Raw genomic sequence first — 18,552 nt, 5'->3', positions numbered from 1 at the left:
AGGTTTGACAATATGGCATGATGCAGAGAACAAAGTACAAGTGTCTCCTTCAGCAGACTGAAGAACAGTAGTGTAGAAAGCAGATTTAGAAATAGCTTCATTATAATGTTGTACATGTCCTTATGTGCAAGTCGAGTTTCCCTAAAGAGACATTCCAGGCGGCTGCTTTAATCTTCATGTTAATGATTCGTGCTCCATTGCTTCTGACTTTCTTAATCTTCTAGAATCTTAATTTTACTCAAATCCTTTAAAAATCCGCTGAAAACGCATCTATTCAGACATTTGGGTAATGTTTCTGGATTTTGTGATGTTTTACTTGATTCAGGTTTATGTGACCATGTTTTTTAATACCTTTGTAAAGCACATTGTGACATGTTCTTGTCTTAAAAAGCACTAAATAAACGTTATATTACTATCTTACTTGCCAGTTGTTACACATAGATTTCAGGTTAATATGGAGGAACAGTTTGTAATAAAGCAAACTTTTGGATAAATCCTGCGCTCCACTTAAGGATTAGTTATCAAGACATGGTTCTTATTTACACTTCTCTCATTTCTGAACTGCCGCAATTTCAAAGCCGAGCTCATACCATACTGTTTTGTTAGTATAATTATTGCTTCCTCATTTTTTGAGGGGCAAATTTGGCTGTGCATTGTAGAATGCTGTTCATTAATGAGATGAACTAGTTTATACACGTATGAATTATAAATTAGCCCCATTTGGATATGGCCCAGTCTGTGGCTGCGAGAGCTGTGCTTGATGTGTGGATTCTGCCTCTGCTACATTCGTGGCAACAGATTGCAGTTCCACAGGGTTCTGTGCTGAGACCAGATCTTTATTTAACATTATAAATTATTCCCTTATGTAATAATATTAATAAACACTTTGCTATGCAGATGATACCTATCTTTATTTACTCATTATGTCTAACCAGACACTTATTTGAGATAGCATTGCCTTGGCTCCCAGCAACACTGAGGAATCTTGGAGTCATTTTTAGTCGTCCTTCAGTGTGCACATTAAACACATGAGAAGGATGGACTTCATTCACACTGCTAAAATTTGTGATACTGAAAAGCTTGTTCATGCGTTTATTACTTCTAGGCTGGACTATTTTTCATTTCCATGTGGTCACTTTCAAAGCTCCCTGAAAAGCCCTCAGTATCAGTCAGAGTACTAACTGGGACAGGATGACAGACTAGATTTCCCTGATATTACCTTTTTCTTTATTTGCTCGCAATTAAATTCAGAATTAGTCCTTCTCGTATTTAAAATCTTGAACTATCATACCCCCATCCTTAAAGACCTTTTAGTACCTTATTATCTTAACACAGTACTTTACTCTAAGGCTGCAGGGTGAGATTGCAGGTTCCCAGAGTTTTCAGTATAATGGGAGGTAGAGCCTTCAGCTACCAGCCCCTCTACTATGAAGCCAGCTCCCAGTCTGGAGATACTCTCTCTCTACTTTTAGGCTTCTTTCTGTTAAAGCTTATATTCAGGGCTTTATCAGGTAACTGAACTCATCCTGTAATGCTGCATTAGGAAGTGTCTGTTGGGGGGACTTCCCATGATGCACTGAGTGTTTCTTCTTCAGTTACCTCTTTTCACTCTGTGTTGATTCACTACTGTATTAAATCATTAGCAATAATTAACCCTGGGCTCGTTCTCCTATAGTTTGTCTTTTATCCTTTGTTTCTCGGTTCTCTTTCCTCTCACCTCCAACCGGTCACAGCAGATGGCTGCCTCTCCCTGAGCCTGGTTTTGCCACAAGTTTCTTCTTGTGAAAAGGGAATTTACTGCTAATTGTGCCAATATTTAATGCTGAAAATGATCATGTCTTTATTTGTACTTGATATTGAAATGAAGAGACGGTGCCTGTGTTTAGAAATATAGTTAAAACTAACTATCTATGAGAACTGTGCTCACATACCATTTTCCCCATTTAGGAAACCTGACCCTTAAAAAACTACATTTCCGCGAAAATGACGTCACTTCCGGTTTCGGGCAGGTCATGGCGGACATGCGAAAGTTCACGCTGATGGATGTAGGAAGTGTTACGAACAGCTGATCGGATCGGCAAAGCGTGTTTCTGGAATATTATGTTTTTGTCGCTGCAAGCGCTTTTTATGCAGTTTTTGCAAAGCTATATGTGGAAGGAAACTGTGACCGAGGACAAGCTGATGGCATCAGATGTAAGTACAACTCCTCCGGTTTCATATGCAAAACAAATTATTGCGCTAGCTTATGTGGTTGCAGAGCTACCGGGATTTAAAAATAGTTACGCAAAACAGAGCGTGCTGCTCTGACCGGCTTTAAAGGGTTAATGTAGACACTGCACATGTAACTTTGGCTCTGCATATGATCCCGGGTGTGTTTGTGGTAGCATTGGTTACATTCATTACAGTAGTGCAAATCTTCTTAAAGCCTAATGTCACAAATCATTGGTTTGTTTTATGTAGTTTGGTTATACTTACCATTGTGTGTTACTTTGTGCAGGTCCTATATGTGAAACAGGTATGTGGGAAGGGCTGCCCCAGTACTTCCTGTTTATATAGGATATTATGTCATTGATCATGTCAGTTGGGTGTAACCAAATGAAGGTCTGTAAAATTGTTTACTTCCTTTAAAATAACCTCATGAGTGGGATTTTGTGAAGAGATTGACTTTTCGTTTAGTTGGGTGAATGAGTTTGTTAAGTGGAAGAATGATTTTATTCCTGTTTCTTTGTCTAGACTGTGTTATTTAGTCTACCCTCTATTCTCAATGGTAGAGATTAATGAGTTTCAGCTGTGGGCAGAATTATGTATAAAGCAGATGAGATTTTAACTGGCAGGCTCTTATGTTTTGTGAAACAAATGTTGAAAGGTGACGCCAGAAAAATAAAGGACCCTTAAAAGAAACTCCAACAGTCTGCTGATGCTTTCTTCCTATCACTTGCTGCTTACGTTTTGCTACCTCACACACTTAAAAAGTGAAGAGCAAAAGAAAAATCAGAGTATTTGGCCTCTAGGATCCTTTTAACACAACACATGTTTAGTGAGTGACACTATCTGCTTACCAGCTCAGAGACCCACATAACATTCATAGTCCTTCACTGTTTCCCATGTTTAGCAGTGATTACAAAACTCATTCTTCATCGCCCTCCCATCAGCTCACGCACCATCTCTAGACCTCTGAGCCCCTCCATTTAAGGAGCTGCGGGGGAAAATGACTCATCTCTTCCTGTCTGGTCTTTCAACCTTTGCCACAACAGGCCTGAATTTATTCTTCATCTAAAATCTTCTTGTGGTCCCTTCTGACAAATCTTGGGCTTAATCGCTTCCTTTTTTCTAATCTTCACTCATTCATCCATCTTTCACTCCTTTCTACATCCTTTCATCCATTCTCCTTTGCCTCTTTCACTTACTCTCTTTTCCCCCTCACTGGTTTATTTTCAAAACCATCTCTCCCATTTCATCTTTGCTTTCATCTCCCTTGTGACACAATTTTAAGGAGCTAAAAATAAAAACATTGCTGATGTGAGATGAAATGTGAGGAACTGAGAGGGATTAGAAGTGTTTGGTTTGTATCTGACACCACTGTGCAAAAAAGGGAGGACATAATAGTAAAATAGAAATGAAAATAGAGAGTAATGAAGACACCACAATATAAGATGAGAGAGAATACACAGCAAACAGTAGAGACCGAAAGCTAGATTAAAAAGCGTCTATCTGAATCTGAATCAGCTCAGCTGTCTCAGACGTCTAATCTGAGGAGCTGCGAGAGCACATACAGAGAGAACCGTCCTCAGTCAGCTAATACAGTGGGGCAAAAAAGTATTTAGTCAGCCACCGATTGTGCAAGTTCCCCCACCTAAAATGATGACAGAGGTCAGTAATTTGCACCAGAGGTACACTTCAACTGTGAGAGACAGAATGTGAAAAAAAAATCCATGAATTCACACGGTAGGATTTGTAAAGAATTTATTCGTAAATCAGGGTGGAAAATAAGTATTTGGTCACCTCAAACAAGGAAAATCTCTGGCTCTCACAGACCTGTAACGTCTTCTGTAAGAAGCTTTTCTGTCCCCCACTCGTTACCTGTATGAATGGCACCTGTTTGAACTCATCATCTGTATAAAAGACACCTGTCCACAGCCTCAAACAGTCAGACTCCAAACTCCGCCATGGCCAAGACCAAAGAGCTTTCGAAGGACACCAGGAAAAGTATTGTAGACCTGCACCAGACTGGGAAGAGTGAATCTACAATAGGCAAGCAGCTTGGTGTGAAAAAATCAACTGTGGGAGCAATCATCAGAAAATGGAAGACATACAAGACCACTGATAATCTCCCTCCATCTGGGGCTCCACGCAAGATCTCATCCCGTGGGGTCAAAATGATCATGAGAACGGTGAGCAAAGATCCCAGAACCACACGGGGGGACCTGGTGAATGACCTGCAGAGAGCTGGGACCAAAGTAACAAAGGTCACCATCAGTAACACACTACAACGGCAGGGAATCAAATCCCGCAGTGCCAGACGTGTTCCGCTGCTGAAGCCAGTGCATGTCCAGGCCCGTCTGAAGTTTGCCAGAGAGCACATGGATGATACAGCAGAGGATTGGGAGAATGTCATGTGGTCAGATGAAACCAAAGTAGAACTTTTTGGTATAAACTCAACTCGTCGTGTTTGGAGGAAGAAGAATACTGAGTTGCATCCCAAGAACACCATACCTACTGTGAAGCATGGGGGTGGAAACATCATGCTATGGGGCTGTTTTTCTGCCAAGGGGACCGGACGACTGATCCGTGTTAAGGACAGAATGAATGGGGCCATGTATCGTGAGATTTTGAGCCAAAACCTCCTTCCATCAGTGAGAACTTTGAAGATGAAACGAGGCTGGGTCTTCCAACATGACAATGATCCAAAACACACCGCCCGGGCAACAAAGGAGTGGCTCCGTAAGAAGCATTTGAAAGTCCTGGAGTGGCCTAGCCAGTCTCCAGACCTCAACCCCATAGAAAATCTGTGGCGGGAGTTGAAAGTCCGTGTTGCTCGGCGACAGCCCCAAAACATCACTGCTCTCGAGAAGATCTGCATGGAGGAATGGGCCAAAATACCAGCTACTGTGTGTGCAAACCTGGTAAAGACCTATAGTAAACGTTTGACCTCTGTTATTGCCAACAAAGGTTATGTTACAAAGTATTGAGTTGTATTTTTGTTATTGACCAAATACTTATTTTCCACCCTGATTTACGAATAAATTCTTTACAAATCCTACCATGTGGATTCATGGATTTTTTTTTCACATTCTGTCTCTCACAGTTGAAGTGTACCTCTGGTGCAAATTACTGACCTTTGTCTTCATTTTAGGAGGGGGAACTTGCACAATCGGTGGCTGACTAAATACTTTTTTGCCCCACTGTACATACACTCAACAAAAATATAAACGCAACACCTTTGTTACTGCTCCCATTTTGGGCATTTTGCTGTGAGACAAAACTGCACATTCCAGGGTGGCCTTTTGTTGTGGGCAGTCTGAGGTACACCTGTGCACTACTCATGATGTCAGATCAGCATCCTGATGTGGCACACCTGTGAGGTGGGATGGATTATCTCAATATGGCAGATGTGCCCACTACCACACATTTGGACTGATTTGTGACCACTGTTTGGGAGGGATGGTTATATTGTGTATCTGGAATGAATTTTAGGTCTCTACGTCCATCCCATGGGGAATGGGAGCAGTAACAAAAGTGTTGCGTTTATATTTTTGTTCAGTGTACTAATACTGTACATATACATATATCAGAAGTTTTTAGCAACTGTCAGCTAGTTTAAAAAGACTATAATATATTTTATTAAATCAAATATTCTTCATACAGAGCCAAAGGACACACAGCATTTGGTTTTGACAGGACATTTAAGACGTCTTCTGACACTTGTCTGACTCTGGGTCATATGGGCAGCTGAGTAAGAAGAATGACCAGACCTCCCTCTCCATATCCACATCTTCAGCTGTTTTAAAGGTAGACTGCAAAGTTACCATGTCACCCAAGGACATGATATCTCAAATCGTCTTCCAAAGATACTTCCTCCTGTGATACATAAAACAAGGATTCAAGAAACCTGAACCAGAGATATGTGATATGTGAAGCCCCCCCTCTGCTTTCTTCTGTCCTCTGTCTCTACAAGCAAAATATCTTTGGTTTTGTTGCTGCTATCACAAGCCAATTAAATACCTCACTCTGATTTCTAGGGTGATTGTGGCTCTGGTCATCCACTAATCAGAAGACTGGTTGTTGGAGCTCCTCCAGTTGTGCATTCAATGTTGTTTTTTCTCTGTGTGTAAATGTTAGATTTACACACAGAGAAAAAACAAGAAGAAACTTGAATGAAGACAATAGCAGAAAGTCCTTTCAGTGACAAAAGTGAGAAAAGCACCAGTCCACATGACTCACATTTTTCCATTTTGCAGCAGATTTCAATGCAAGACACCCTACGAGACCACCCATCTCCCATGCTACAGTCAGCAAACTGCTTGCTAAGTTTCGTGAAACTGGTTCAGTGTTGGATTTGCCAAAATGTGGACGCAAGAAAACTGTCACTAATGAAGAAACATCAGTGGCTGTCCTAGCTTCATTCCTCAAGAGCCCACAGCGTAGCACTCGCCGCATGCCACTGGAGAGTGGCATTAGTCGAACATCCCTTTGGCGAATATTAGCTACTCACATTTGGCACCCTTACAAACTCCAGCTGCTGCAGCATCTCAATGAGGATGACCCAGATCGGCGCACAGAATTTGCAGAATGGGCAAAAAAAAATTGGAACAGGACCCTCAGTTCACACAGAAGATTCTGTTCAGTGATGAGGCAAACTTTTATGTGAATGGTGAAGTTAACAAACAAAACCACCGCTATTGGTCTGACACTAACCCACAGTGGATGGATCCCTCCAAGACTGTTGGAACAACAAAAGTGATGGTTGGGTGTGGTATATGGGGCACAACGATAGTGGGTCCATTCTTCATCAATGGAAACCTCAAGGCCACTGGATATTTGAAATGGCTACATGATGATGTGTTTCCCTCTTTATGCACTGAAGCTGGCACGTTCCCTGAGTGTTTCCTGCAAGATGGTGCACCACCACATTATGGGTGCAGGTCCAAGCATTCCTACATGAAAAGTTTCCTGGAAAGTGGATTGGTCGTCGTGGGCCAGTTGAACGGCCCCCAAGGTCTCCCGATCTGACCACCTTAGACTTTTATCTTTGGGGTCATCTGAAGGCAATTGTCTATGGTGTGAAGATACGAGATGTGCAGCACCTGAAACTACGGATACTGGATGCCTGTGCTGGCATTTCTCCTGCGGTGTTGCTATCAGTGTGTGAAGAGTGGGAGAAGAGGGTTGCATTGACAATCCAACACAATGGGCAGCACATTGAACACATTTTATAAGTGGTCAGAAACTTGTAAATAACTCATGAAAGAATAAAGTTACGTTGAAACCAAGCACACCATTGTTTTTCTTGTGACATTACCAATAAGTTTGATGTGTCACATGGTCCTCTTCCTATTGAAAAAACAAAAGTTGTATGCAAGATGGCCGACTTCTAAATGGCCACCATGGTCACCACCCATCTTGAGGAGTTTGCCCCCTCACATATACTAATGTGCCACAAACAGGACTTTAATATCACCAACCATTCCCATGTTGTTACAGTGTATCCATATAAATGGCCCACCCTGTAGATGAACTGACAATGAAATACTTCTTAGTTGATAAAATTGAAAGTAAGGTTTGTATCCATAGCGACTCTAGACATTGTAATGCAATGCCTGATCAAGTGAGGATCTTGTTTATCACCACATATTTTCTTTTTTTTTTTTTTTTTTTTTTCAAGCATTGAAATATTTGCATTGTTGCAGCAACTTTCCAAACAAGAATTCAGTATGATGAAAACATACCTTATTTAAGGTCTCACGCATATCTTCTGCCATCTGACACACATACACACACTCACAAAAGAAATATTCTGAGAACCCACAGCAAAAGTGTAACCCTTTTGGAAAGATGTTTCCCTCTGCTTCAGTGAGTTGTCTGTCAGAAAAATTTTTCACCCACTTGTCAACATCCTTGGTGTGAGTCTGGTATCCATCTGCTGGCTGCTGAGCACACACCCTGTAGTTATTTCTGATGCAGTTCAGTTACATTTTGACCAGTTAGACTAAGTTCCTCATCAGGTTCACCTCCATCTTTACAGCTCGCATTATCACTCCTGAAGGTTTGTTGGTTCTTTGTTCTTTGACTTTGAGCTTGGATTTATTGAAGCTTGTGTTGCATGCTTCTTCATCCTCACTGGGATGACACTTTTCTCTGGTCTTGCTTCCTGAGATTTCAGTAATTATTTGACCAGATTTGTTACTTCATCTAGGATTAATTCATTCTTTAGACACTGAATCAGCTGTAGCACCTTCACTATCCCCCGCCACAAAAATATTTTTCCTTTCCATTTCTTTCCATCACATTCACCCCACCTCACTCATTAGTGGCAGCACCCGTGATACCGCTTGTCATTTTGGCCAGTGGTCACTTGCAGTTTAAACACAAAGGCATGAGGCTGAAATAAACTTCATACATTTACTTGTGGTCAGCGACATAACCGCCAACACTGAGGCTTCGAACCTCGCTTCAGACTCGATAGGCTATTTATTGTGACGCAGTGGACCGGAGCTTGCTTTAGTTGACATCACTGATTACGTCTGAACGACTTCACTGCTGTTTTAAAGAAAACAATAAGTAATGCACTTCCCTGCCATGGCCTGTATGCACGCTCACCATGCAAGCCTCTGTTGCTGAATGGAAAAATGTATCGAGCAGGGACGAACTGGGAAAAATAATTGGCCCTGGCAATTTTGGGCCAGACGGCCTATCATGATTTTATTGCATATACTTTTCTTTTCTTTGTCTGTCTTAGTTTTTCAGCTCCACACTTCCACACTAAACTCTGTTCTACATGTTGCACGAGTGCACAGTGAAGGTAGGGGAGAGGAGGGTTTCGTTAAGGATTTGATTGGGCAATACAGTATTGGTAATGAAAATGAACAAATGGACTGCTGTCACTGCTTGAAGGGTTGCTGTGCACCAGCCCTACAAATTGACCCATTGGCTCAAATTAGTGTTGGCCCACCAGATTACCAGTCAGGCTTTGGTACCAATAAGATAACTGGTATAAAAAAAAATCTGCTTCTATTTGAAGCTCAGGTGGTAGCGCAGGTCCCCTACTAACTGGAAGGTTCGTGGTTCAAACCCAGTTTACTCCAGTCTGCATGCCATATATGCTTGGGCAAGATACTCATCCCATGTTGCCATTTATTGACCAAAATTTTTACAAAATTAGACTGACCCATCTGGACACAATTTGATTACCAGTCCAGCACTAGTTTATGGTGAACTTCAGCCACAAAGAAAAATAATGTCAATCTTCTTTTAACCTGACTGATCAGTGTGAGCCCTACCAACAGCTGTCAGCACTACTTCTATCTGAATGGTATACAACCTCATTTGGAAAAAAGTATCCTCCTACTAACCCAGAAAGGATTTTTTGTATGAGCAAATGTGCGTGTCTGTAAAGAACTGAGCAGGAAGTGAGTTCTGCTGGGATCCTAGACTACCAGACTCATTACAGCATCCCTACAGACTCACAAACATGCAATCAGTTGCTCCACTCCACCAAACCCAAATCCTCCTTCTGCTCTGTAGAGCCCCACAAACTACATGCGACTCATACAATTAACCCTTCACCAAACCCCAACTGGTTGTGTGTGCATGAGTTAATATCCATCACTCCCCTACTTACTTACCACCAGAGATGGGCAGTAATGCGTTACGTTAATCGTTAATTACTGTTACTTTCCCTTAAACAGGTTGCGTTACTTCATTACTAAACTGTGATTTTGTTTGTGAGAGTGTCTCATGACAATGACGTACGAGCGTGCGATGTCCGTGGCAGCAACAGACGTGTGCAGATCAACAATGGATAATATATAGAGTGCAGGAGAGAGTACGACCATGCAGCGTTTAAAGCATGGAAGTACTCACATTACTTTGAGTTTGACTCTGTAAAAAGTGACAAAAACATCAGCGTGGGGAGAAAACTTCTTTCTGCTGTGGCACCGGGCAAACCTCCACCAGCCCCACTCCTGCTAAACAGGTGAAAATAGATTAAGGAGCGACAGGACTCAGTGCCGCTGAATCTTTGATTTATTTTTTGCTGTGTTTTACTTGCATCTATTTGAAAGAGCGAGTGTAAACACAAAATTTTTTTTATTTTATATGCAGAAAATAGGTTTAAATGTAAAACTAATTCATTCAAGTCAGAGACTGTTGCATATAATTTCATTTTGCTTGATGCAATGTGCATGAAGTTAAAAGATTAAATTAAAAAAAACACGTTTTAAAAAGAGACTTTTTCATTTGATTCACTTTTAGACGGTGGCAGCTGTCTTTGCTGCCATCTTCTGTCCATAAATGTTATTACCTGAACCTGACTCAATTTTTCAGTCAGGGAAACGTACAGCTCACTAGGGTGACTCAAACTCACAGACTGATCTTTTCTTTTAATCTCACTAAGCTAACTCAGACGTATACTGAGTCATCAGCAACACAACCTAATGTTGACTTGGGGAAAAAAGTAGATACCCAGCAAAAAAGTAGGTGTTATACTCATTTTTTTCTGTAGCAAAAACACTTATGAGGATCGACCCAGAAGGATGCTGGCTTCGAGGCAGACCGAAGAAATGGTGGATGGACAAAATCAACAAAGACATTAAGACCGTCAACGCATCACTTGGCCACCTCCTAGGTGAGGTGTTCCAGGCATGTCCCACTGGAAGTAGGTCCCGGGGCAGACTGGTGAGATTATACCTATTGGCTCGGGCAGGAATGCCTCGGTGTTCCCCTGAATAAGCTGGAGGAGGTGGCTGGGGGCTGTTGTGGGAGTTGCAGCACCCCCATTGCAAAAGACAGACATCACAGAACCATATCCTCTTGAGAACCGAGGAAAACAAGTATCTTTAAGTTTTGCTTCTTTTGTGATTTGCGTGTCTACTGCAGAGGACATAAACAGGCTGGGTCACAGGATGATATGCAATAAATACATAAATACATAGATGGTATTAAAACCATTAAAACACTAACACTATTGTTGTGTTTTTATAAACAAAATTATAAATAAAGTGAAAAGCAAAAAATATGTTTTTCCCCCTGAAAAGCATCATGGTTAAATAACACTGAAGGTTAGACGCCAGTGGAAGCCAATGCATATCTGTCCTTCATTAAATGTGTGTGTTTTTATCATGTTATGAGTGTGCTCTTTTTATAGCCCAACAGAAGAGCAGCAGATTAAGGAGCTTCATATCCTTCACACACACACACACACACACACACACACACACACACACACACACACACACACACACACACACACACACACACACACACACACACACGCACTAAGCATCCAAGTATCATTGTCCAGCTTGGATTGAAAACACAGTTATGCACAACCATATTGCAAAACAGACTCATAAACCTTACTTTGATAAATGTCCTCACAGACATTTTGGACATGAGTGAGCATTTCCAGTTCATTGCATGTCTTGACTGTTCTCTTAAGTTATCTTGTAGTTGTAAGACAGGCATTCATTTTATGGTTTTCATACCTCTGTGGGTCTGACAAATGCGCCCTGTGAGGTTTAATAATTGTTGCATCTATATTAAAATATTATGTGTAAGCTGGTATATTTTTCTTAGCTGTGCAGATGGTCTTTTTTATATCAATTGTTCAACATTTTGTGATGTTAAACAACCATAAAATAAAAACAGAACAGAGTGGGAAAATTATATCGAATTGCTGTTTTCTGGATATATTCACAATATTTTTATAGAATATTTAGGAAAGACAACAACTGGAAATTTCTAATTGTTTTCCATTCAGTGTGTTTTGGGTCTTTTTTAGACGCCTGGATACAAGCATTTATAGCTCGGTATGTTAAATATCTGCAGAGATGCCCAGAGCATGGAGACAGACTGTTGGATTTGGCCTCTGACAGACAGCCGTAGTCATACACTGAAAAATAGATCGGGTGGTAAAATATAACACAGGGAGACAGCGGAAGGTGGCACACAAGAACAAGACAGAGAAAGAGAATCTGCTGATGGGGAGCAGAGAAGAAGATGTAAACTAAGTGGAAGGAAGAGAGAGGGCGTGGGAAAGCAAGTAAAAAAGAAAAATTGAAGGTTGGAAAAAGAGGAGTAAAAGAAAGTGAAAATAGAGAGAGAGAGAGAAGGTATGGCACTCTCCCAAACTAGGCTATCTGACACTGTGCAGCAGCGTCCATCAGGCCAGCTGGATGCTATTTCCAGCTTGAGATGACCTATCAGCTGTACCATGGGGGAGTCAATGAGAGAGAGACATAGAAACAAGAGAAAGTCAGTGTATGTCAGAGGGAGTGGGGCTTTATTAATTTATTAAAGCTTTATTTAAGAAGTCCCAAAAGAAAAAAAAAATATTTACACAAACAGACAGGCTAAAGGAAAGCCAGTGCCCAAGGAAGCAAAAGAATGGAACTAGCTCGTGACTCACCACTCCATGGACCATGCCAGGCCACTCCCCTTTTACAAGATCATTAACTGGAAATAGAATCACCACAGCCTCCAACGCAACGCAAGCAACACCGTGTCTGGGTCACAGTTCACATACAAAACAACCTCCCCCAGAGCATTTTAGCCATGTGCCACCAGGAATTATTTAATGAATGAAATGATATTAACAATACACGCAGCATTACATACAATGACTGGGTGTTTGACAATCCCAGACTTGATACATATGATTTCATTAATTGCTCATTTGCTCAATTAAAGTGCACTATATCAGTTCCACCACATGTACATCCATGAATGTGTTTTAGAAAACAGATCTATTTATTTATGAAAATTCCTAGAATATTTTATTATAATTGCAAGTCACTTGCAATCATGAAATGAGGTAACATAACTGACCCTATGGCACACCGATGAAAGTATTGGAATATATATATATATAGAGAGAGAGAGGATACATGCGTATTCGGTGATCTTGTAACATATAGGCTCAACCTTGGATGATAAAATGGCAGAATGTCACGTAATGTAAGAAACTACCTCAGAGGAGTACTTCAAGTCCAGAGTCATCGGTTGTTTTTATTATCAATACAAACAATTCAAACACTTACTGTCTTTAAGAATTATCTGATTGCTTAGTTCTTATGTACAATACTTACAAAAAGGGTCAACATGATCTGTAATGTGATACCAAAAATTTAAATAATTAGAAAAATTTCAGGAGGTTGAATTATTTCTGTGACAGTCGACGGATTTTGTTTTGCGTTTTTTGGATATTGTTATATTATAGAGACTTTTGTTTTCGGTTTTGTTAGTTTTTTTGTTTTTGAGTTATTTCTAGTATATCTAGTTTTTAGTTATACAGTAGTTATATTTCAGTAGTGCTAATAGTGTTAAATTACCTCATTAGGGCCCGAGCACTGACAGTGCAAAGGCCCTGTTGTATCTGTTCCATTTCTTTTGATGGAACAGATGCAACAATTTCGTTTTTGAGGGCTTCAACATTTTCAAAAACTCGTGAAATTTTGCACACGTGTCAGATCCAGTGAAAGTATTTTTTATGTATTTTATTGTTTTTGTACACGGACATTTCAAAATGACTCCCAGTGAAGCACACACCGCTTTCATTTTGTAATGACTCTCACTAATAAGCACATGTGTGGCTAAAGATCCTGATTGTTCCAGCCCTGAGATTTGCAGTACAAGAGCACCATAGCAAGGACAAATCTGGCTTTTGTCTAACCTGTGACGCTGTGACTAAATGACTTCACTCTGACATACAACAACAAGACAAGGGTCGCAAACATGAGCTGTTTTTAGATTTGATAAAGGCTACAACAGGCCTCACCCTCCTCTTTAGGAAGCAAACAGACTTATTGGAAAGGTAGTTATTATTTTCAGAAACAAAAATATTTGGAACATTTTTGCTGACGGGAATTATAAAGACTATAAATTGCCAATGAAGTCTAAACAGCAATAAATGACTTCAAATATATTTTTAATCTAGCAAGTGTTTACAGAAAAAGTGGATTCGAACATAGACATGGACGGATTTTCACATGGAACCATAGTAATGCGCTCAGCTCCTCTCAAACTGTGTATCAGTTATATACAGGAAACTGCGTTCCTTTACACACACACACACACACACACACACACACACACACACACACACACAGGGAGGGGATGTTGTGGTTTCCTACCAGATCGACACTTGATGATTTCTCCAAACTCGTCTTCCGCCGGCTCATCACAATAGTCCTCAGGGCGCACACCCTCCGCCATCGACAAAACGCACCGGTTTTAATGCTAATTAATGGGGAGAAGTAAAGAAACGGACAGATTAAAATCCACCAGGGGGCAGCGCGAAATGACAAATTTCAGAGCAAACTGTCAAAGGTAGAGCGCACGATGTAGAACTGTGGTGAAGCAGTGGACAAAGTCAAGCGGAGCACTGATCAGTCTGTCACAGGGGCACAGAAGGAGAGGAGCAGGTGTTCTAGAGGGGGCTGGGTCTTAGCGCATTCCCACCTCTAAATAGCAGGGTGTTGGGGGAATAGCTCATCGTGGGCCCCTGTCCCGTTTGACAGACGCCAAGCGTAAAACTCGACACCCAACGAATCTATCGGCGGATTCGTTGGGTGTCGAGTTTCCGCACAGAGTTGATGGTGAAGTGTGAAAAATATCAAAGTGAGTCACCCATGGACTCATCTTTCACCTGCAGGTGGTCAGATCTCATGCTTCCAGCGATATTAACAAAAACTATTAAAGCATTAGGATGAGTTCACTTTGATGTTCACAGATTTAGGTCATGGGCGTCATATGTGAAATTAATCGTAAAACCTTATCCTAAAATATCATTAAAGGTAAAAATGATGTGTATCCTTGACATCTGTAAGTTACAGTTTTTTACAGACGCTAGGACACATTTCTCAATACTTAGGTCACTTTTGCAAAACTCCTCACACAGTGAGCACAACAGAAGTCTATGTGGGCTAAACTGAGGATCAGTTATCATTGTTTTGGCACAAAATGCATTCAATGACTACATCTCTCAAATTTCATGAATCATCTTCTCACTCAGACACAACAACTGCCAAAAATCTTTGTACGTACAGGACATTTTGCATGTGCTTACATACTGTTTTCAAAACTGTTAAACTTATGGCCAAAACAATAACACAATGCAAAACTTAAAAAGACAGCAAAATGCAACAGCAATATTTTATTGAAACATATTTTAAATCTAAAAATGCAGTTTAACCAGCCACAGCTGATTCTCATTGTAGATGAACATCTACACAGGTGTTACTCCTTCAATTTTTCAACTCCTTCAATTCTGGCAGCCAGAAGATTCTTTCCTAGGTGTGTTGCCCTAGATGACATAAGATGTGATGTGGATGAGAACCAGTGGCCAAATGGAGAAGACCGAGTAGATTAGCATTACTATTGTATGTGTATCAGTGGATGGTGTGTATACAAATTCTTGTATTTTGGGATTACTTAGTGCAAAAAAATAAAAAAATACATAAACAAATATTAACGAATTCTGCATGATGTCTGATTCATTCCAGTAACATATATTGAAATTATAAACAGAGATGTGTCCTTGTTTTACACAGGAAACACTGTGTAACATGTTGTTAGTGTTTTTTAGGTCATTGTTTTGTGGGTGACAAAGTGTGTTTGTCGGCTGTCAACCTTTGCTAGTGTTCTGGAAGAATGAGTTTATTTGAGACCTGAATGAAGTGTTTTGGTAGTTGTAGTGCATTTTGAATGTGAAATGAACTGCTTTGCCAAGCTGACGGTCAGTTAGGAGGATTGTGTGAAGAGTTTTGCAAAAGTGACCTAAGTATTGGGAAATGTGTCCTAGCGTCTGTAAAAAACTGTAAACTTGAGAAATGGAGAGTTGAGATAAGAGTTAACTGTTGCTTCATTTCTCCTCTTTTCTCTTCCTCAGTTTCTTCTCTTTCTTGCTCATATCCATTTTTCCTTGTTACCATATGTTTAGCCTGTATTGTTCAGGCTGTGTTTTTTTCCTTGTGTTTTGCTGTTTTTGTTTAATCATGATTTATCATTGGTTCTTCTGTTGAACTTGTTTTTTGTTAACCTGCTCAAACTGCTTGCAGAATGCTTTGTTGCAGTTTTCCTCATCCCCTTAAAGTTGCTAGGTTACTAGTTTTAACCCTGTAAAACTTGAAATAAAACTATTAAATAATTGCAAGACAATTAGAATTTTTTGAGTGTCAAGGCTCGCTATGTGGCAAACAAGAACTGGACCCAAAGCATAGGACTCAAAGACAAGCTATGAAATTCAAAAACAGCTTTAACTGCTGAAAACCTACAAAATAGCATAATATAAGGCAGGAGCAAATCTACATACAGGCATACAGGACAACAAGGTAACAGAAAACAGGTGGGAGGGGAAGTAGAATTAAACACAGTGTAAGGGTTTTCCTGTCTTATTTTGATAGTCTGTTGTCACTAGTGCTCTGAGACCAGGACTAATCTAAACTTAACAGTCTACAAGTTTTTATTTGTATCATAGCTATATCTGGCAATTGTGTGCAATATATTGCTTAAAATGTATTCTGCAATTTATTCAGGTTTTCAAGGGGAAAAATCCCCTTGAAAACATAAGGCACGCAAAAAACTCTTTCAAAATGTTTCCACTTGATATGTGTTTTGTTTGGATACATTTTCAATGTGAGCTATTATGGATTGATTTTTACTATACTTTACTGTACTGATTTTACAATACTACCTGGGAACCTAGGAGCTATGTTTACATTCTGTGTTGCATGGGGACATGTTTAATTGTTGCGCTTCGTTTTCCACCAAGAATCACCTCTGGGTGGTCTTGGGTCGATTTGTGCCATTTTTCATTGTTCATTTACACGCCATTTGCACTGTGTTGAATGGAATATAGTGAAAGTCTGCAAAAAAAAGTTCGGTCACATTTACTGTTAAAATTTCAGTATGACTTCCAGAAATTAGCTTCAGTGGCTAAGCTACAGACAAACTTACACTATCGGTCCTAGTGGTCGATTTGTGCCCCATTGAAACCCATTATAAACGCTATTTTTCACGGCAAAAAAATTACGGTCAAATCGATCGTGATCGGTTATGTTTCCGTTTCCGCTTGCAGTACTGGCCTTAGAGTTGTAATTTTTTTATTTGTCCACCGGGTGGCGCCCTTGCTCCACATTTGACCCCGGGCTGGAAAACAGCGGGCTGCTTAAACAGACCTGCGGGAAACGAAGCCTCATTTCCGGCGTGCAGCAGCGGCTTCGCCCGCTGATCGGGCGGGACCATTTTCGGCCCCTAGGACCGTTTGAGGGTGCATTTTTTTTAATCAACAGGAAATGACGTATTTGTTGTGACGTGGTACCGGACGTGTGTGTTGGAAAAAGGGGTCCGACGCAACATGCCCCGGTCATCGTCGGGAGTTAACCCGGGAGGATGCACTGATTTCGGCCTAGAGGAGGAGCATTGCTGGGTGTCATCTGCATAGCAGTGTAAATGTATGCTATGTCTTCTAATGATGCTGCCTAAGGGAAGCATGTATAATGTAAACAGAATTGGTCCTAGCACTGAACCCTGTGGAACTCCATGATTAACCTCAGTGTGTGAAGAGGACTCTCCATTTACATGCACAAACTGGAGCCTGTTAGATACAAACCACTGCAGTGCAGTACCTGTAATACCTACAGCATGTTCTAACGACGGATTTATCATCTCAACCTCCTTAAAGCATGGAGAGAGGCTGAAACCGCTTCTCTGGTGAGTCTGGTGAAGGAGAGAGATGAGTTGAGCAAATTGTTCAGAGGGAATAAACCGAAAATATAAGACAAATTTATTTGTCACATGCACAGTACAACATATATATAAATGCTTATGTCCTGACCTGTGGACAGGCTGCAGACATAGTCACACCACTCCAGGTCTGGTTTTTAGCATGGGGGGCCTAGTCAGGACCCTTACTAGATACCGGGTGGGAATCAAATTTGCGACCCCCCACTCCTGAGGTGTGGAGTCTTACCATTACACTATCCAGCTGCTGGGAGTGAGAGAAGAGTCGCACAGCGCCTGGTGTAGCCCCATTGTTCTTGTGGTGAAGAAAGATTGGTCTATATGGTTCTGTGTCGACTATCACAAGGTGAATGAAGTGTCACGCTTTGATGCTTATCCCATGCTCCGGGTCGAGGAGTCTTGGCACGGCCCGTTTTTTCACAACACTGGATTTAACCAAGGGCTACTGGCAGATTCCCGAGTCCAAGGAAAAAATGGCCTTCTCCATTCCGTACGGTTTGTACCAGTTCATTATGCTTCCATTTGGCTTGTTTGGAGCCCCGACTACCTTTCAGTGCCTCATGGACCGGGTGCTGTGTCCGCACCCTGCATATG

At 40.9% G+C, this 18,552-nt stretch overlaps 1 protein-coding gene across 6 annotated transcripts in view; it reads right to left on the bottom strand.

Moving 5' to 3' along the window:
* dmd (dystrophin) overlaps window positions 1-14,608 on the bottom strand; it is a 300,586-nt gene extending 285,978 nt beyond the window's left edge. For 5 of the 6 annotated variants that reach the window (XM_076880082.1, XM_076880079.1, XM_076880081.1 and 2 more), the window contains exon 1: window positions 14,349-14,607. In XM_076880082.1, the coding sequence (XP_076736197.1) occupies window positions 14,349-14,430 (82 nt within the window). In that variant the 5' untranslated portion in view covers window positions 14,431-14,607. Of the gene's footprint in view, window positions 1-14,348 lie in introns of all 6 variants that reach the window. The other variant, XM_076880080.1, reaches the window with a different exon arrangement.
* Window positions 14,609-18,552: the final 3,944 nt, after the last annotated feature.

The sequence above is a fragment of the Maylandia zebra genome, linkage group LG23 (assembly GCF_041146795.1).
Source record: "Maylandia zebra isolate NMK-2024a linkage group LG23, Mzebra_GT3a, whole genome shotgun sequence".
NCBI classification, from domain to species: Eukaryota; Metazoa; Chordata; class Actinopteri; order Cichliformes; family Cichlidae; genus Maylandia; species Maylandia zebra.
Note: the sequence above shows the minus strand (reverse complement) of the source record. Positions and strands in the feature narration are given on the sequence as shown.